This window comes from Cetorhinus maximus, chromosome 16 (assembly GCF_964194155.1).
Source record: "Cetorhinus maximus chromosome 16, sCetMax3.hap1.1, whole genome shotgun sequence".
Lineage (NCBI taxonomy): Eukaryota > Metazoa > Chordata > Chondrichthyes > Lamniformes > Cetorhinidae > Cetorhinus > Cetorhinus maximus.
Genome location: NC_135894.1, coordinates 41880572 through 41901828, shown reverse-complemented (window position 1 = coordinate 41901828; position 21257 = coordinate 41880572). Strand labels below are relative to the sequence as shown.

The 21257-nt window shown below is 40.6% G+C and overlaps 1 protein-coding gene across 4 annotated transcripts in view; it reads left to right on the top strand.

Moving 5' to 3' along the window:
• LOC144691557 (cyclic AMP receptor-like protein A) overlaps positions 1-21039 on the top strand; it is a 254655-nt gene extending 233616 nt beyond the window's left edge. For all 4 annotated transcript variants that reach the window (XM_078559757.1, XM_078559756.1, XM_078559754.1 and 1 more), the window contains 2 exons: positions 3806-3953; positions 10183-21039. In XM_078559757.1, coding sequence (XP_078415883.1) covers positions 3806-3953; positions 10183-10347 — 313 coding nt within the window. In that variant the 3' untranslated portion in view covers positions 10348-21039. The remainder of the gene's footprint in view (positions 1-3805; positions 3954-10182) is intronic.
• The last annotated feature ends 218 nt before the right edge of the window (positions 21040-21257 follow it).

Sequence of the window (21257 nt, the reverse complement as noted above, 5' to 3'; positions counted from 1 at the left end):
CTTCTACGGCTGGAATTATACCTAACACGTTTTTAGTTATCACAGGTCAGTCATCGCTGCTCTAAGATATCATTGCAAGGAAGTGTCATCAGCCCATTTATCTTCAGAGTCATCAGTGACCTTTTGTCTCAGAAGTGAGGCTGTTCACTGACAATTCCTTTTGCAACTCCTCCAAAGACAGAGCAGCCCACGCCATCCAGAACAGAGCTGAGAAGTGGCAGGTAACGTTTGTTCCAGACAAGTGCAAGGGAATAACTATCTTAAAAAGTGAAAGGCCAGTCAGCTTCCCTGACTTTCAACAGCATCACAGAGTCCCCCATTATCAGCATCTTGTAGGTCATCATTGACTAGAAGCCTAGTTGGACCAGCCATATTAACAATATGGCTGCAAGAATATGGCAGAGGATGGGTACTCTTTGATGATTCTCATCACCTGTCCCATGAAATCTGACCCATCACCTACAAGGCTGCTGCCTGGAATATGATGGAATACTTGCTGATTGTTTGGATCGGTGCAGCTGCAACAACACTCGAAGCTCATTACCATCCAGGATCTAGCAGTTTGCTGAATTCTTGGCCCTGTCACTGGACTCAGTATCTATCTCTCCACCACCAATGCTCTGTGGCTACAATGTGTACAATATACAGCATGCACTGCAGCAGCAACACATCAAGGTTACTTTGACAGCATCTTCCTTCTCTATGAACATTACCATCTGAGTAAGATAGGAGCAGCGATGTTGTGGGAGCACTATCGCTTCCATATTCCTCTCCAAGTCATGCATCATCTTAATTGGGACATATATTGCTTCATCGTTGCTGGGTCAGAATCCTGGTCCTCTCTCCCTAACATCATATGGGAGCACCAACAACACTTCATCTGCAGAAGTTTATGGAAAAGACTCATCGCCACCTTCTCAGTGTTAAGGGATAAATGCAGCCTTGCCAGAACCCCAAGAACAAATAATAGAAAAATATGCACAGGCTTTTTTCATAACTGTTTAAATTTGATCCTTTTTTTTGAAACCCCCTCAGCTGATCTTCGCACATAAAGATTTCTGTAACACCAGATCTTGATGCGATTCAGGAGTGGAGCCTGTTCTCCATTTACTGTTCAGAAATTCAATATGATTCAGGTCTTAGATTAAGATCAAGTTAGTGAGTCGATTTGAATTTCTAAACTTTGCACAGGTTAGGCTCCAAAATGTTTCTCTCAGAATTAATATGCCAATCCAAATTCTAGAATACCAAAGGTGCTAAAAGTGTTTCATTCTAAGTACTTACTTTCTCTCAGCCTGCTGAACACAAAATTTACCAAAAACTATAAAAAAAACAAAGTTGTTTATTATATTAAGTTGAGTGTGACACAGTCTTTGTCCTAATCTTCCATGAAACTGAAACTCCTATGCCACCCGCTATACTGCCTATGATTTGTCTTTTTTTGGAAAATGAAAATACCTTCTCCTCTCATGGCATGTTGGTGCCATATGTGGTCACACTAACAACAGTATCACAAATTGAGGGGGTTTACGTTTGATTTCACACTCTGTTGAAATGCAAATCACAGCAGTTTTGCAGAATGGAGCTACCAAACAGAAGCCAAATGTTGCCTCAATGGGGACAGAGAAAAATTGAGAAGGAGCACTATCATTGGGGTATTCTTGCTCATTTGCTATTGGCCAACTCAAGATTGGCATAGATAGATAACCAGAAAGCAGGCCACTTGGCTGTCCCCTTGCCTGTATCAGGTGTAATGTATAGAAGGATCACAGTGGGAAGAAGAAAAATTATAATGTGTCATATCCTCCTAAAAGTTTGCTTTCCTCCAAATTAGATGTATCTACAACACACACATTACTTGACCAAGATGGTGAGTTAGCGATTTCTACCTGTGTCTCATCCATCACAAATACCGTATTTATTGGGAGATATATAAGAGGGGCCCATGTGATAGACCTCCAACTCTCCTTATCTCCCTATGGGATAGTACCTACCCTCTGCTTAATGCCTGCAACTTAGATTGGCAACTCAGTGAATGGACAACTGTGGTCATAATTCAGCATACCAACTCTCCTTGGGCAGTTTAGGAATAACTTGTTATGGCAATATATTTTACAATATTGTTCCCATATTTTACTTAAAATGAACTTTTATATATAGCTGTTAAATCTGTATTCTAAAGTAAATTAATTGTGTTGAGCATTTAATTTGGGTAAATGAATTTAATTTTGGATATAATATCCAAGACTAACTCATGGTTCTGCCTCTTTTGATTGTCCCTAAGAATATAGAAAACGTTGTTTCCTTCTGGCAATGTCTGTTCCCGTGGCACCTTCATACACTCTATGATTCACCACATCAACTCATCTAGACTAAATGACATATAGCCCTACGAGTTCCTCTGGCCTTGAGGTTCGGCTGTCTGTATGTTTGCTTTGGGAATCCTGTGAGCTCTTTGCATTTGATTTGCAACACAAAAGTAAACATGAAAAATAATAAATAATTGGTAGGCAGAATGTATTTAATATTTCAGCATTATATTAGCAAAGTAGATTAACGTCATAGTTCTGGCCTCTATAGCAATGTAATTACAATAATTTATTACTTTTTCATCATTTGCCCTTCATACAAGTGTTGTCCTACATCTGTACAGCTCAAGACCTGTTCATGTTCTTATTTATTTTGTTTGACGTGCGGGAATGCTTTACCTTATTAAGGGTCTCCAATACAAGCTATTGTGAAATTTAAACCGACTTATAGTTTCTGTTTTCCCACTTTGCGAGTCTAATAACTTAGGTGCATATTGGCAGAGCTGAGGCTTGGGAATCCCAAATGGAGTTTAATCAGCTAATCATGTAGCTAAGCAGAACAGATTACTGGTCAGCTTTCCACTGCTTATTCAGCTAGGTGCATCCTACCCATTAGTGCTGTGGTCTGCAGGGTAATCTAAAGCAGAGTGAGAAGAATTCCAGACCCTAGAGGCAAGTGAACCTCTCCAACTTTAATTAGTGAATTTAAAATGGCTGGTCAAGCATCAGCAGTGTTCTGGAATATTACAGAGCTTCCCGTGTCAATTATACACACTGAGTTCCAAATGTCCATCACCAGATGTGTAATCTTCCACAAATGATGTTGTATCAATTGTTAACTTTAAGTCTGAGATTGATAGATTTTTGTTACCTGAGGCATTAAGGGAAATGGAGCAAAGGAGTTAGGTCACAGATTTAACCATGATCTAATTCAATGGTGGGATAGGCTTGAGGGGCTAAGCGGCCTACTCCTGTTCCTAAGTTGCTATCTTGAAGTCATTATCATCCATTAAGTTATTCTTTCATCCATGTGCACAAGACTCCATCTCACACCATTTCTTGAATGAGCCTACGTTAGGAGACCACCTTTTAATAAGGCCCATCGGTTCAGTTTTTGATGGATGTTGCACTTGGCTACACATTTTTGTTCAGTCAAGGAAAATGACTTAAGAGATAACTGGGGAGATTTCCCTGCATCTTTGCTCAGATGCACTGGATCCCTGGCCACAGTGAATATCAGAGAATTGGTTGGGTTGGATTGTACGTGTGCAAAGAAACCTGTCGATTTTTCAGATATTTGCTGCACCAAGGCAGTCTGCCTGGGCACAGATCCAGGAAGAACTCCCTTGAATTTGTGTTTGGCTTCTGTAATTCTCTGATGTAAACTGCATGTGTAATTTGACAAGTAAATTTACTACTTGAGAGTTTTTTGGTTGAATTTTGTTAAAAGAAAATTGCATTTGTTAATTACTTTCTATTCTGTTTCTCTATAATAGGCTGCACAATGCATTTGATCCTAGCCATCCTGTTTTCGTCCTGACTCTCCTCCATGTTATTACTGCTCCACTGCATGGACTGGCCAATGCCATTGTGTTTGGATTTGACAGGGAAACATGGAGCCAGCTGAACTTAACATCTCTACAGGTAACATTTACTGATCAATAACAACTCCTGTTGGTGTTTTAAAAATATGGTTCCCTCCTTTGCCTTATTTTCTCCTGAAAAATCTCCTGCTGTTCCTCCAGATGTTGCATTTGACCACAAGCCTCCTGAGTCCCAAACTTGAGAAATCAGTTGTTCTGTTGCTTTAAGTAGCTGCAGGACTTTAAAACCTGAGGCAGCATGTAGTTTCCTATGTGAGTCATAGAAACTCAACCATGGTATTAAAATTAGTCTGGCTTCAACAATGCTGGAAGGTGGGTGTGATTCTCACACTGCTGCACTTCTGATTGGCTGCTGTCCCACCACCTCATCCCCAGCTGCAACACCAAAAGCAATGAAGCATTTGAGCATTTCATGCCTTAGAAAGGGTTTTGAGTTCTGGAAATAACAGGAAGATGGCACCCCAGTTAGGCAGACAGCCATTATGAGTTAGGAATTTTCATTTCCTAATAGTTAAATATCTTTTATATGCCCTCCCAAACCCCTACACCAATCTATCAGCACTCTTTGACCTTCCTACTCTCCTGCCATTGACACCCTTTTAGATAAGCCTACCTCTTCCCTATGTACCTCTTTTGGCATCTCCAAAGGCCCCCCTCAAGGCACATGTCGCTCCTTACAAGCAGCAATCCTAATTGCCATATCATTCTGTCTTGCCAACCTTCCTGCCCTGCAAGCCTGATGGGGGATAATCTTAGCAACCTCCACCCCATCCAACTCACCCAGCCCTGACCCTGTGGACTCTGCCAGCAGATCAGCTCTCACCACCTCTCTCCACATCTCCCTCCAGAATGTCTGATCACTTTGTGCCATCCATGTGCTCATTGCATTGACATCATGGGCTTCTCAGAAACCTGGCTGAGGTTTGATGATAGGGGGAAGATGGTGGTGCAATGATAACATCACTGGACTAGTAAACTAGAGCCTAGTACTCTAGGACATGGGTTCAAATCCCACCATGGCAGCTGGTGGAATTTAAATTCAGTTAATTAAATCTGGAATTGAAAGCTAGTCTCAGTAATGGTGAAACTATCATCAATTGTTGTAAAAACTTGTGGAAGCATTCTTCCACAATTGGCTATATCTTCCACAACTTTCCTCACCCAGACCATTGCAGTGGTAGTGAGGCTCTTATCACCAATTCACACAGTGGTCTGTTCACCTACTCTTCTGGCATCTTTTTCTGCTTTGAGCATCTCACCTTGTTCCACCCCGTTTACCTCTCTTAAAGTCCTCATTATTTTCTACCACTCTCCCAAATACCATAAAACATTTCTCACTGAAATATCTTTTCTGCTTTTGTCCCTCAGCCTCTGCACTAAGTGAATCCTCATCCTCGGTGATTTCAAACTCCGTCTCAACCCATCATGCTCTCTTTCCCCTGAGTTCACTGCCCTCTTATCCTCCCTTAACCTGCCCCTCCAAATAAACTCCCCAACCCATGTACACAGTCACCCCCTTGACCATCCCATCTCACATGACCTCGCTACTCCCATCGTGTCAATCACAGTTAAGGCATCTCTGATCACTGTCTTGTATAGCAGTCCACCCACAACCCCCTTCCAACCCTACTTCTTTACGTGTCCACCCAGGGAAGGAACTCTCTCCTTCATTTTGAATATTTCAACTCTCTAGTCTTTGGACCCTCCATTCACCACTACATTTCTGTAGCTACTGATTTGCTCAACCAAATCCTCAGCTCCACCTGTGATGCTCTAGTTCCCAATGAAGCCATTACTCTATCTCATCCTGGCCATTCCCCATGTTACAGCCCTCACCTCCACTCCCTTAAGTCCAAGGGATGCCAGACTTGAACGGATATGGCTGACACCCAGTTTAGCCATTCACTGCCAGATCCAGCTTTTGACAGCTAAAACTGCTCACTATGCCTGAACATCCTGAAATGAAAAGATAACCCCTGGCTTCTTTTCTCTATTGCAAACAGTATTCGTTAACCCCTGTCCCTTGTCTCTTCCACCCTTACCTCAAACAATGTGCAAGCAGTTGATTGACTTCTTTGTTACTGACATTGAGAACATGCAATCGGCTGTGCCTGCCATTACCCTCCCCCTAGCACACCATCCACACTTCCTCTAGGCATTCCCCCCTGCCCAGCCCTAAACTTGCATCTTCCTTTAATTTCCCTCATCTTGTCTATGAGACTCAACTTCTGTTTCCTCAGCTTTATTCTCACTAAACTGCAGACCACCCAGCTTAATTTCCTTCCTTGCTCCAATGCTAGCTGATATTGAGAACCGGTTCTCTCTCCTCAGGTACAGCTCCTCCCCACAACTTCAAATGTGCTGTCATCATCTCTTTCTCCTCAAAAAGTCAACCCTTGCTCTCTCTACTATTGCAAACTATTGCCCCACTTCCAACCTCCCTTTCCTCTCCAAAGTCCTTGAACGTGTTGTCGCCTCCCAAATATATGCCCATCTTTCCCAGAACTCCTGGTTTGAATTCCTCCAATTATTTTTCTGTTCCTGCCACATTACCAAAATGGCTCTTATCAAAGTCACAACTGACATCCTATTTAATTGTGACAAAGATAAACTATCTCACCTCATCCTTCTCAACCATTTGGCAGCCTTTGACATGATTGATCACACTATCCTCTTCCATTGCTTCTCCATGGATGGGACTGCACTTGCCTGGTTTTCATTCTTATCTATCCTGTCATTACCAGAGAATCATCTTCAATAGCTTCTCTTCCCACTCCTGCACCATTACCTCTGATGTCCCCCAAGGATCTATCCATGGTTCCTCTATAGCGTAATGAGTTAATAGAATAGATATGCTAATATATGATGTAGACAGTGATGTATCAGTGACATCAGGCAGTCATGTTCTGGACTCTCAAGAGACAGTATGGAACACACTGTACTCAGGAGAGACATACCTACTCTGTAACCTGTTTATATATGGTGTTAATAAACCAGTTTAATGCAAGTAGCAGAGTAAGACTACAGTCTTCCTAGGGAAGATGGATCACACCAAGAGCACACCGAACATGAGGGCAGAGAAATCACCCTCCCATTTTTCATTTACATGTTGCCCCTCAGCAACATTATCTGAAAGCACAGCATCAGTTTCCACATGTACGCTGACAACACACAGCTCCACCTCACCACCACTTCTATCAACCCTCTCCACTGTCTCTAAATTATCAGACTGCTTGTCCAATATCCTGTACTGATGGAGCAGAAATTTCTTCCAACTAAATATTGGGAAACCTATGTCTGCAGCCCCCGCTCCAAACTCCATTTCCTCGCTGCCAACTGCATCCTTCTCCCTGGCAACTCCCCAAGGCTGAAGCAGACTCTTTGCAACCTTGATGTCATATTTGACCCTGAGTTGTTTCCGACCACATATCTATGCCATCACCATTTGCATCTCCAAGCTATCACCTGAATTTACTCCTGTCTCAGCTCATCTGCCGCTGAAACTCTCATTCTTACCTTTGTTTACCTCTAAGCTTGACTATTCCAACGCACTGCTGACTGGACTCCCACATCTAACCCTTCGTAAACTTGAGGTCATCTATAACTCTGCTGTCCACGTCCTAACATGCACCAGGCCCCATTCGTTCATCACCCTTGTGCTTGCTGACCTACATTGGCTCCTTGTTAAGCAATGCCTGAATTTTAAAATTCTCAAACTGGTTTTCAAATCTCTCTATGGCCTCTTCTTTCTATCTCTGTAATCTCCTCCAGCCCTACAACCCTCCGAGATATCTGTGCTCTTCCAATTCTGGTGGTGACATAGTGGTGATGTTACTGAAGTAGTAATCCACAGGCCCAGGTTAATACTTTGGGGACATGTGTTCAAATCCCACCATGGCAGTTGGTGGAATTTAAATTCAATTAATCAGTCTGGAATTTAAAGCTACTCTCAGTAATGGCAGCCATGATTGTTGTGAAGACCCATCAGGTTCACTAATGTCCTTTAAGGAGGGAAATCTGCTGTCCTTACCCAGTCTGGCCTACATGTGACTCCAGACCCAAAGCAACGTGGCTGACTCTTAAATGTTTAAATGAAATGTTCAGTTCAAGAACAATTAGAGATGGACAACAAATGCTGGTTTTGCCAACAACACCCACATCCCATGAAGGAATAAAGAAAAACCTTGGTGGCTGTGCCTTCAGCTATCAAGGCATCAAGCACTCAAACGCTCTCCTTAAACCTCTCCACCTCTCTATCCCCCTTTAAGACGCTCAGTAAAACCTTTCTCTAACCAAGCTTTTGGTCACCTGTCCTAATATCTCCTTATGCAGCTTAGTGTCAAAATGTGTTCGCTAACACTCCTCTGAGATGCCTTGGGACATTTTACTATTTTGACGGGGCTATATAATTACAAGTTGTTGTTATTGTAATAAATTGTGAAATATATTTTATAAAAATACAGTTGTCTATTTTTAAATGAATACTCATGCATATGTTATTTATTTGAAGTTTGTTGTACAGCTGTAACTGCAGAAAAATTTCAGGGAGTGGAATTGTGTGTGGCTCTGTCACTGTAATATTAACTGGAACACCAGATAAATGATTAAATATCCAGTTATGCCATTTCTCTAGAGTTCCTGTCAAAGTGAGAGAACTGCCACAAAAAAGACTTAAAGCACTGAATGGGATTGTATTTTCTTGTGTTGGGCCCGGCAGATCCTTCATTGCTGGCTCCTGCCAAAATTAAGAGGGCACTTAATTTAACCACAATTAATGAATGGGGAACCATCAAATCCGGCCACCAAAGAGGCCACAGGTTGTGCAGCATTGTTGGCCAATGAGGGGCCATCATGTTATGCAGCCCGGAAAGAATTATAGATTTCCCCTAGTGGCACCCTTTGTAAGAGGGCTGTATTTAAATATTAGATCTTCACCCGAACCTAAGGTTATGGTCATATTACCTATGTATAGTGATTTGATTACTGTTTAGTCTATTCAGCAATAGGATGTTATAGCCCCCTTTAGTAGTCCCCAGACAAAGCCCGCTTCCGCCTCTTGTTCCTGGACATGATCATGCAGATTAGCAGAGTTGATGAGGAAAGTTAATTCCATGTTTAAGTTTGCCCTTCCCAGCTTTGGAGGGTTGTGGCGAGGCTGTTGGTCTTATACAAAGTTAAGACTGGAATATCACCACAAATAATTGTTATTGCTTACTCAAGATTCCACAATTATGTCAGGAACAGAACTGCTGCGCCTTCTGCAAAATGGAAAAAAACCTTCAAGTAGAATATCAGCAGCAAATTTATGCAGACTCTATTTCCTGTTTCTGTAACTGTTCACCAAGTATTATCAGCTGAACCTAAATTTTTTTGTATACAGAAATTCAAAAGCAGAGTTTATCATTGCTCACTGAACCAAGATTGTTAAAGCATGCTTTAGGCTACAGGAAATCTGTGACTTGCCTTTTGGTAGATCAGTATGATTTCCATGCTTCCAGCAAGCACCAGGGTCAAAGCCTTGAGATATCTGTGCTTATTACAGTTGTCTGCAGCTGCACCCTGTTGTTGAGCCAGTTAATAATAATGTTACAAAAAAACACACGTCAACACAGTACTTAACAGTATCCCATCAGGCTGATGATCAGATTAAAGTATTTCAGCCAAAATTAAGTTGAATTTCAACATAGAAGTACATCTAAAGCTTTTCATGAATAGTGTAGCTTTGATGCCATGTCATTGGCTCCATCAATTAATTAGTCTGTTATTAACCCTGACCTTGAAAGTAACCCTTTAGTTTCTTTGCTCTGCATTTCAACATTTCTACAGTCTTTTTTTACCTTATTAGATTTAGCTAGTAAATCTGCTTTTGTTAATTATTTTGTGGTTATTTTCTTCCAGTTGTTCCTTCATCATTTTATTTTGGTGCAACCTTTCAGCAGAAATCATGTAGCTCATATATTGGGAAAGATAATATGACTCCATGCACTGACTCCCTCGCCCTATTCGCCAGGTCAAAAGTGCCCTCTCAATTTTTCTTCAAAATAATAAAAGTCCCTAACATTCTCAGAACAGTTAAAAAGGTTAAGAGACCATTGTTGCATGAACTGTTATTATGTGTACTTTGTTTGTTCTAATCATGTATTTTTATTATAATGAATTTTATTAAATTTTCACACATTACCTTTTAGATGGAAAAGACATAAAGCCCTACCAAGCATGTCCCTGAAATCATTCCTTTATTGCAGTGCATGACATATTCATTTTTTCAGCTTGCTTTCCAGTCCAGATTTTCTGATACGACATTGATTAAGGAGTACCAGCCAGGGCCAGTGCGCTACATGGCCCATTTGGAAAGCGATTCCTCAGACTCATGTGATGATGGCACAGGAGCAATTTATTCATCCACCGTGACATCCAGGGACAGGAGGCCCTGACAACAGAAACACCCTGCAACTGAGCATGTGCACTGTTGGACTCCTAGACAAAGGAAGAACCCCTCCGTGACACTAGAAATGAGCTGTCAACCCTCATTATTAATTCTAGGGTCTTAATATTTAATGTCATAAAACTGGAACAGAAGCTTCAGATTTGTAGAGGAGGCACCACGCTAAACATAAACACATAGTTAAAGAGATTGTTCCTTTCAGCTGTGTCTGGTAGCTGTGTTACAAAATAAAAAAATGATAGTCTAAAGCTAATCAGAAAAATAAGAAAATAATTTTGAGTAAGAGAACATTGTTTGAGTAAATTGATGTAATGACCATATCTGGAAAGTTAAGTGCAGTGTTTTATTTCAAAATGAATACATTTACTTTATTGAGGGCACTGAGTTTAAAATTGTTTTTCGCTTTAATTAAATTTGCATGTTTTTAGTACAGCACATTCTCAATTTGGCTGGCTTACCTATCTGGTTCAGGTTGTGTGGCAAAATTATAATAAGTGGAAATATTACATTTGTCCCTATACAACAAGCTGTGAGGAAAGCAGACTGTTCAAGGGATAGGGAGGTTGAAGAGGAGAGGAAATACACAGCTGCAGAATCCTTAGTATACACTGAGACAAAATGGTGGAGACCCAAAACTACTTGACCTCTTTTTGAAAAATGTTTACAATTTTATTTTGACATCAGTTACTTAAAGTGCCCAGGTTACTGAAGATAGCTCTTTTCAAAGATCAAGCAAACATTACAGCTATCTGTAGATGTCCGGGCCCATAAAATTTGTAGCTTAGTAGCTAATTTTACTGGTGTTATTTTGGCATTAGTTTTTACCCTTGGTTTGGGTACTTTGTTGTGTTTTTTATACTTGCTTATATTATTGTACTTATCTGTAGCAAACTGAAGCTTTCCTACAAAATGTTACAGAAGTAGTGTTAATTGAAAGGGACAATTCTGCCTTAGAAACATTTTTCATTTGATTTTGATGGTTTGGTAGAAGCTCTATAAAAAGTATAAAATAGATACTGGCTAACAAGGTGGTGCATCACCATGGCTGTAATAAGATACAATTAGCTCTCACCATAAACTGCTCTGAGCTGTCTTTAACCTCCTGACAGTCAGCTCAGTGCAGTTTTATGGAAGCCTGGCTGCAGATTACCTCCTTGCTTTCTTGTTTGTAATTGATATCTGACCTATAGAGAAAACAAGAAAGAATTTATCCTCAAGTTTTTACAAATTGAAGCCTTTTCCAGCAGAGACACTTTAGACACTCGTCAACCTTGTTTTATGATCAATTAGTACCACTAAAGCAGCATTAATTGGGCACTCATCTCAATTTATTCTTACTCCATTTGCCCCCAAATGTAAAATCTCATACAGTAATCAATTGTCAAGTGAGATCTGACTGAACTCATAAGTAGGAATGAGAGAAGTCCATTATAGTGACTGAATTCAACTATCAAGCAAACTGGGAGTCTAATGCCGTACACTTAAGATTTTGGGTCATCCTGTTCCACATCATTTGATAATCCCTGCTTTAATGTATAGGGAGTGAAATTGTACCTCTGTGGGGCTACAAAATCAGCACTATCAAATCAGCTACCCATGATAGACACTGCCCCAATTCCTTTTCATTGACTTCAGCGGAAAGCAAGTTCAGGAAAATTATATAAAGGACGGCCATTTCATTGCTGTCCATTTTATGCTTCCACCAAAGTCGAATTTCCCCCTGTAGCCTTTCAGCAGAACAGACCAAAACCCATAACTGAACTTTAAAATATGAATTAGGCATTCAAATTACGTGAAGTACAAAGTATAATAACAGCCTGATAATTGTAATAGTGAAACCTTATACTTCCAACACAGAGTTCTTGGTATTAATAGAACTTGCATTTATACAGCACTTTTCACACCCTCAGCAAGGCCCAAAGTATTGGGAAAACTCTAAATTTCTTCAAATGGTTTCTTGTGATCTTTAAGTCTACCGAGATAGCAGTTTGACATCTCTTCTGAAAGAAGTTGTCTGAGATAGCACAGCACTTCCTCAGTACTGCACTGAAGATTATGTGCTCAAGTCTCAGGAGTGGGATTTGAACTCAGCTTTCTAACTGGGAGCTAAGACTGTAACCTCTGAGCCACAACTGACATTGCCATTTCTTAATCCTCTTCCACAATGCTGGATAGAGAGAATGCTGTCAGGACTAGTCCTGCCCATCAAAACAGACATCCTGTTTGGCAGTCACTGAGTGGCATTGATGGGAACTCTGAAGGTGTCCTCAGCTCATAGTATCACAACCTAGTGTTTGAAGGAAAATGATATTGGCAAGAGTTGTCCTCTGGTGGCCTAAAAAGAGTAAACCAGCAGAGAAAAAAATATAATTTCAAAAAGCATAAAATTTTTACACATTCTCACAGAACTGAGTATTGAAAAATATTAGATAAGTTGGACATCGATTTGGTGGTTTGAAAAGTGCTGGAGTTCTATCTTGATTTAAGAAATAATTTAGAGTACACTATTTTTGCATGTTTAAAGAATTGGGGATACATTTTTACTATTTTAATATATATTAACTATAGGTGAAATGAACTGAACAAAATGTTTCTTTTTGAATCTTTAGCTCCTGCGTTGACAAGAGCGGGTTTAGAAGAGGGATGAGGGAAGTGGGAGCTTGATAGGGTAACTCAGAAGTCCCGGTTTCCATAACTTTTAGCAGGATCCCTGCCTTGAAGCCAGTCTGAGTGACAGGCTTGTCTTCCAGTTGGACGAGGAGCACTTGGGAGCAGGCCACCAGTAAGGGGCCTGTAGCTGCTTGTGGGAGCATCTGCGTGGGGGTGTCCAATCCCCAACCCCAGGAGGGGAGTCCAATTTTGAGTGTCTTTTTATGGGGAAGGGGGCATCTGATCCAATGGAAGAAGGTAAGCTGCCAGCCTAAATAAAATATTTAAATGACCATTTCTGCCTCCTGAGAGTGGGTTATCCCAGCTGCATTAAACCCCGAAGTCAGCAGCTTAGAGGCAGTTTAATATTTCTAAAATTTTAACTTCTCACCTGACTCCTACCCACTCTTTTTTGGGGGCTAAAATTCTCCCATTTAGGACAATTACTATGAAGCTGAGCCTTAGTATCACCAAGCATGACTGCATCAAGCACAAACCAATTTATATGTTTTCTGTTTCTCTTTCCCTCGCTACCACCCCCACTTTCAAGTTGTTCACCATCATACATCATCTTCCACCTAGTATAAAGAAACAGTCTGGGGGGTGCTTATCCTATCATGATCACTCTCAGTCCCTTTGCAAATAGCCATAATATACGATCACATCATCTTGCTGTTTTGTACTGGGTGTCCTTCATTATTTAAAGAATAACGGTCAACTCACATGAATCTTAGTTGCAACATGCACAGCAGATAATGTGGTTTCCTGGGGTTCTGCAGCTTGAATCTGCTCTCATATGATACCGAAGCCAAGGCCTCCATTGTTTCCTGTGGATCCACTCTGGATGCACAAGAATAATTCTTGTAAATTATGTCACAGAATTGCATACTAGAGGAAGTGAATAGATGTCATATACCTCCCTGAAGCTCAGATGATTGAATTTTTTTTTAATCCATCATGGGTCTTGTAAATAGATTTTTTTTCTCCATAACATGGTTGTGCTTTAAATAAACAAACTATCCATAGACTTGGGTGATGCAGTGCTGTCCTTTCACTTTCAGGATCAGAGTGTGAATATTACCCAGGCTGATGAGATGAATGTCTCCTTTGTCTGACCACTTATAAGGGTTGTAAGTGCTTATGATACAGATAAACAGGAATATATGGATAGAAAAAGATAAAATAAGCTATTTTTGCCCTGAAATTCCAAGACACACATAACACTGCTGCCGTTGCTGATAAGTCCACAGGCCCATAACACATTTCAGTTTTTACAGTTAAATCCAACACCTCACAGGTGTCTTGAGAATTATCATGGTGTTTACCATTTCCGTAGCTTAAACATAAATTCAGAATTTAATTAAATGTTCTTCCGCTGAAATCCTCATCTATATCTTTGTATTCTCCAAACACTATTCCAATGCACCCCTGGCAGGCCTTGCATCCTCCACCCTACGTAAACTTTGGTTCACCCAAAACTCTGCTGCCTGGATCTTGCCCTGCACCAACTCCATTGCCTCTGTCCTTGCTGAACTAATTTGGCTCCCAATGCCTTAAATTTAAAACTTTTGTCCTTGTGCTTGCCTTGCCCCACCTTACCTCTGTAACCTCATCCAACACTACAAAACCCCTCCCTGCAACTCTCCACTTCTCCTCCTCCTCCATAGGAATACCACCACCTGGAAGTTCCCCCTCCAAGGCACTCACCATCCTGATTTGGAAATATATCGCCGTTCCTTTACTGTCGCTGGGTCAAAATCCTGGAATGCCCTTCCTAACAGCACTGTGGATGTACCTACACCACATAGACTGCAGCAGTTCAAGAAGGTGGGTCACCACCATCTTCTCAAGGGCAATTAGGGATGTGCAATAAATGCATGAATAACCTCACATTTATTCACATTATATTCCTTCCACCATGTTCTTGCCTACTCACTAGGCCTGCCCAAATCCCCTTGAAGTCTCTTTGCATCCTCCTCACAAGTCACATTCTCACCTAGTGTTGTGTCATCCACAGACTTGGAAATATTACATTTTTTTCCCCACATCCGAATCAATGATGTAGATTGTGAACAGCAGGGGCCCAGGTACTGATCCTTGCGGTACCCGGTACCCCACTAGCCACAGCCTGCCACCCTGAGAATGACCCATTTATGTCCATGAACCAATCCTCAATCCATGCCAGAATATTATTCCCTATGCCATGTGCTCTAATTTTGTTTGCTAACTTCCCGTGTGGGACATTATCAAAAGCCTTCTCTATTCTGCTAGTAACATCCTCAAAAAAACTCCAACAGGTTTGTCTTACATGATTTCCCTTTCATAAACCTGACTCTGCCCAATCAGATCATTATTTTCTAAGTGTCCAGTTATCACATCCTTTATAATTGATTCTAGTATTTTCCCTACTACTGACATCAGGTTAATAGGTCTGTAGTTCCTGGTTTACTCTCTCCTTCCTCTCTTAAATAGTGGGGTTACATTTGCTACCTTACAATCTGCAAGAACCGTTCCAAAATCTATAGAATTTTAAAAGATGACCAATGTATCCGCTATCTCTATAGCCAGCTCTTTCAACACTCTGGGATGTAGATCATCAGGTCCAGTGGGTTTATCAACTTTTAGTCCCATTAATTTCTCCAATACTAGTTTTTTACTAATATTAATGCCTTCAGTTCCTCATTCTGATAAGTCCCTTGGTTTGCTATTATTTCTGGGAGATTTCTTGTATCTTCCTCTGTGAAGTCAGATGCAAACGCAAAGTAATTATTTAACTTCTCTACCATTTCCTATTTTTCATTATAAATTCTCCTGTCTCTGCCTGTAATGGACCCTCATTTATCCTTGCTAATCTTCCTTTTTACTTACCTATAAAGGCTTTTATAGTCCATTTTTATGTTTCTTGCTAGTTTACATCCACCTTTATGCTTTTCCCCTTATTTTTGCCCCACCATTGGCAGCCATTTCCTCAGCCATCTAGATCGCTTGCTGTGATATTTCTTCCCTAAATCCCTCTGCCACTGCACCTCCCTTTCCTTTCTGAAGACTCTGCACAAAGTCCACCTCCTTAACCAAGCTTTAGATCACCTCTACTAATATCTCATCTGGCTCAGCATCAATTTCTTTGAATACGCCTGTGTGAAGCACTTTGGAACATATTTCTATGTTAGCTGTGTTGTACAAATGCAAGTTTTTGCTATGCTTAAATTTTACAGTATCTCTTTCAAATCCAGTAGCTGCTATTTTACCAATCAGGTTGTGAGGTCAGCCTACTGCCAAACCATGAATCATAGGATCATAGGATGAAGTATGGCATAAAATAAAATCGATTTGATATACCATCCTCATCTAAACAGCACTGGCAAACCATGCTGGAGCAGGAGGAAATTAATTTTTGAGTAGTACTCTGTGTCTCCTAGAGGTTAATGAAAAGGGCTATTTGTAGAGATCTAGCAACAGATATGTGAGTCAGGGAGACTGAAGAGATACATGATAACACGAAATTCTGAAGGCACATTTCAACTTCTGCATTGCATAATCTTTATGATTGTATGTGGTTTAAAAAAATTACTGCAAGATAAATCAAATGGAAAATTTCCAAAATATCATTGCGGTTGTTACTCCACTAAACCCATGTGAAATTGACAGTTTAACACGACTGTTCTCAATATGTGTAGCTGATTAACTTAGTGCTACTATTTTCATGTTGGAGTGTAAGGTTGAAGAGAGAGAGAGAAGGAAGTAGTAATTGGATGATGTCAGGCTGGAGTTTTAAAAGCCGGCTGATAATAGAAAGGAAGGCTGAAGCACTTCCACAGCTATGAGGCCGTTAGAAAGAATGACTTACAGCAGAACACAGCTTAATGAGTCTTAACTACAGCAGAGTGAGGATGCAGAGAGGAGACAAAGCTTGTAGGATGCCGTAACTGACTACTGAGCTGTTTAATTTTTAATCTTAAAAGCCCAAATGCGGTAAAACAAAAGGAGAAAAGTATTCTTTGTTATTGCAGAGATTTATTCAAGCTTCTAGTTTAAATGAGATTGTGATTGATAGATGAGCAAGGATTCACCTTATGTAAATATAAATGAAGTATTTTTTGAAATTCTCTTTGCTTTTAATGCAAAAGAAAATAATTGTAAAACTGAGGGAAATGAATGAGAATGTGTCTAAACACAGTAAGCTACAAATTCTAAAGGCACAAAATAAGCAGCATGGGCACAGCAGGAAGTTTGTAAACTGAGAGCCACACATACAAGTGCAGAAAGAGGAAAGGACATTACATTTGATGTTATTGGGTCAGTAAAGATTACAAATGCCTTCTGGTCTTGTTTTACTTGTAAATCAACGTGACATTTTATAGTGTTGTTGTACTAAGGTAAGCTGAAATCATAACCAAATATTTAAAGCAAAAGCTAATTAAAATTGCTTGAAACTGAACAGAGCCAGTTGCTAAAATAATTGCTTTAACTATAAATCTGCCTACACTCCTCATAATAGATGAATTGACCTAGTAAGCTTTATAGAACCAATTCTGCTGTCAGTGCAGGCACATAAACAGCGCTATTTGAATGACAGTCCTAGCCAGTCAAATTCCATGGTGTCAAATCATTTGTGTAATAGTAATATGTTCCTTTGTGTTGCCCTGACATCTGCTTTGCTTGCAGGAGGGCATCAGGAACCTGTAGAGCACCATAGAATAAATGGCAACTCCACAGTATCCTGTGGTGGTGTCCCCGAGTAGAGAGGGTCCAAGTGTGTTGCAGTTCTGTCCTCCCTGGTCCTTCAAAGGATGGTGGCACCATCAAACTGTTGCAAAATAAACGTCTCGTCCCAGAGTATTTTGCAGTCACCTTCCTTTATTCAGTTGTAGTAGTCTGAGATCACCTCACTGTTGATAGAACAAAATTGGTTTTGGTTCGTATATGGGGGTTAGCTGGTGCCCTGGAGGCAACAAGGGGCGTTGTCATTATATCTGCACTCATGGGAACCCAGCTGGTAGAAATATGCAACCTCTCCCATTGTTCCCTTCTTTCTATTGACCAGTATTGCAAGGAAACCTCAACTATGGCCAAACCAAAAATAAAAGCAGAAAACGCTGGAAATATTCAGTTCAGGTAGCATCTGTGGAGAGAGAAAAAGAGTTAACATTTCAGGTCTGTGATCCTTCACCAAACCAATATCTTCTCCATATTCAATTTAATTTCTTTGCTTTTATTTTCATTTTCAAATAACTTAAAATCCCATTTGCCCTTTTATTGCCTTTGCCGTCTGTATTCCCACTTTTAAAGATATGTAACCCAAGATCATTTTGTTTCTCCACTATGTTAAGAGTTTTAAGCTTGCTTTCAATGTTCTTTTCCCAAATGTACTACAGTGTTGCTCTTCATTGAATTTAATCTGCATTTTCTATTTATCTGCCCACTCTGTGACCATTGTTTTTCTTATAATTTCCTACAATCTTCCTCATAGTTTGCCACACTCCTAAGTAAGTTATACCTTAAATGTGTATTCACTATAACTCATCTACCCTTGTCCTAGAGTTAGTGCCAAGATTGAATGACATTCTGGGATCTAGCTTATCGATTCCCTTGATGATCTTAAGTACTTCAACATCATGACCTCTATACCACTTTCTTCCCCATGCAAATTTTCCTCATACAATTTAGTCTCATCATGAGACACCCAATCCCATTTGGTTGTTTTTCTAAAAGTTACCCAAAGGAAAATAGTATTGAAACCATTTAGTTTTAAAGAATGCCAGTAAGTCAACAAATATGAAAAATAGAGCAATATGATACCACCTGAGTTTCCCTGACACAATTAGTGAGTTAAAGATTAAAAATCTATTGCTTAGAAAATGTGCCTCATTCTATTCAGCATCTCGCATGGATCAACCGACTCAAATGAGAAACTCACTGTTGACAGTATATATCAGTGACATTTTTGTTATTGGGAATACATTGGGGCTGATTTTCCTTCCCCTTACTCCAGCATAAATTGTTTGGTACGTTTTCCAACTTGGTCTCCACTGAACCCAGTTGCTTTTGCAGGTTAGATCATTTAGGTCAGCTGCCTCATGTTCAACATCCCTACATACTAGGGAGCGAGAAGTTGTGTGCTGCCATGCTAATGGGCCAAATTTAGCTGTGAAAATAACAGTGCGGCTTACATGGCTCACTGTTTTTCACAAATCAGACAACTTCCAGCAAGCGTACATGTGCAGTTAAACACAGAAATCCAGATCGTGCTATCTCCTCCGTCAGTTGTATGAAAGCAGCATCTTGCTGTCCAGGTCTCCATTCAAGTATATTAAACGCATGAGATTCCTGTACTGACATTGTAGATAAAGACCAATCTTGCCACGGAAAATTAGTGCTTGTCCATTCCAGCCTAACTACTTTTATAACAGCATGAATATGTCTTGATTTACTGCCAAACAATCTCTCTGCATTGGAAGTTGACTTTTTTATTGAAATAAAGTTTACTTTCTTCTGCCTTTTTTATAACTGTCCCTTAATCCAATCTTTCGCTTATTATTTCACTTTCTGCATGTGATTTGACTTTGAATTCATTATTCTAATTTACACTTCCTATTTTAGACTCTGTGCTACTTATTAACAATCCTTCAATCTAATTAGTTAAGGAGATAGACAGTAACTTGTCCTGTTCATACAAGATCCAGATGCTGGAGGAGGCTGGATGATTTGAATGTCCAGTTAACAGCAACTTGCCCATGCAAAAGCTCAATTCATTTGCTGTTTACAGCAAAATCTTTCCGCCATTTTCTTAGGGCATCAGAATAGTTTCACTACGGCACTGGGATTTTTAATCTTTCTATTTTCTATTTTAATATTGGACTTACATTTTAAGTTTTTTTTAATTTGCTGTCCTTTACGCACCATTATTATGTTAGGGTATCTGCTTCTGGGCTTCCGCAAGTGTATTTCTTTAGCTACCAGATTTACACCGATGTTTGTTTGTTTCGTATCTTCATGTGCACATTTTTTCCCTTTGGAGAATAGTGGAGAAATGTTGGAGGATTAGCAGGCTGAGTATCAGCCTGTTGAACCATGTCGTGAACACACGGCCAACAAGCCCTGGAGTGGGACTTGAGCCTGGAGCTTCTGGCTCAGAGGCGGGAGTGCTCCCTACTGAGCCAAAAGACCTCCTTGTGCACCAATGTTGCCCAGGTTGTCTGAATGTTTCTCCCCTTCATTTTGGGAAGGCGTCTGGAATTTCCCCTGGTTCTGCTGTGATCAAAATGGCCATGGTTCAGTTCAATGGAACAACAATTTGCTCTGTCACTATCCCTTCCTTCACCAGAGCAAGATCACTCTCTAGCAAAAGCAAACTATCATGACCATGATGCAAGTCGTGTCAATGATTTCAGTGATAGGGCTGAACAACCACAAGATTTAGGTTAGGGTGTGGGAGACAGGAAGAAAACAGCTTCTGGTGGCATCATATTAAAGGAGCTAATTTTGGTGGACAAATTCAAAACAGTGCTTTGTTCCAGCAAAATGATACAATTGAAGATCAAGCACATTAACCAAACATTGTGTGAAATTAATGTTTCAACGTTGCAACTTTATTTGTAGGAGTGGACGTACAGCACTGTGCAATGCTTGGAAAACACCACCTATTATATTCTTTATCAATGTACTTCCCACAGGTACAAACATCAGTTAATGGGCAGAATTTCTGCCTACCGGACGGGCGGGCCCGACCCAATCTCCGGCGGACGGGGAGCCGATCCCTGCCAGAGAAGCGGGGCCCGCCGCCATTTTAAGTGGGCGGGCCAATTAAGGCCCGCCCAGCGTGACACCCGGCGGGAAGCACTATGCACTTCCTGTGCGGGCGGGGGGGATTCCCCAAAAGCGAGAGTGCACTCTTTCACGCATGCGCACGGAAAAGCGCACATCTCCCTGAGGCAAAGTGCTGCCTCAGGGAGATCGCTGACAGTTGTATAAACATTAAAAATAGAGAAAAAAAAATCCTTAACATGTCCCCCTCATTTGACAATGTCACATGAGATGGGACATGTTAATAAATTTCACTAAATCTTTATTAAACCCTACTTGAAACTTCATTCCCTGCCGGGGCTCCTGGCCTGCCCGCCAACCTTAAGATTGGACGGGCAGGTCCTTTAATTGTTTTAATGACCCTGTCAATGCCCTCAATTGGCCATTGACAGGTCGGCGGGCCCGCAGCTGATTTTGCTGCACCCCCACCTTCCTGAAGACTTAAAT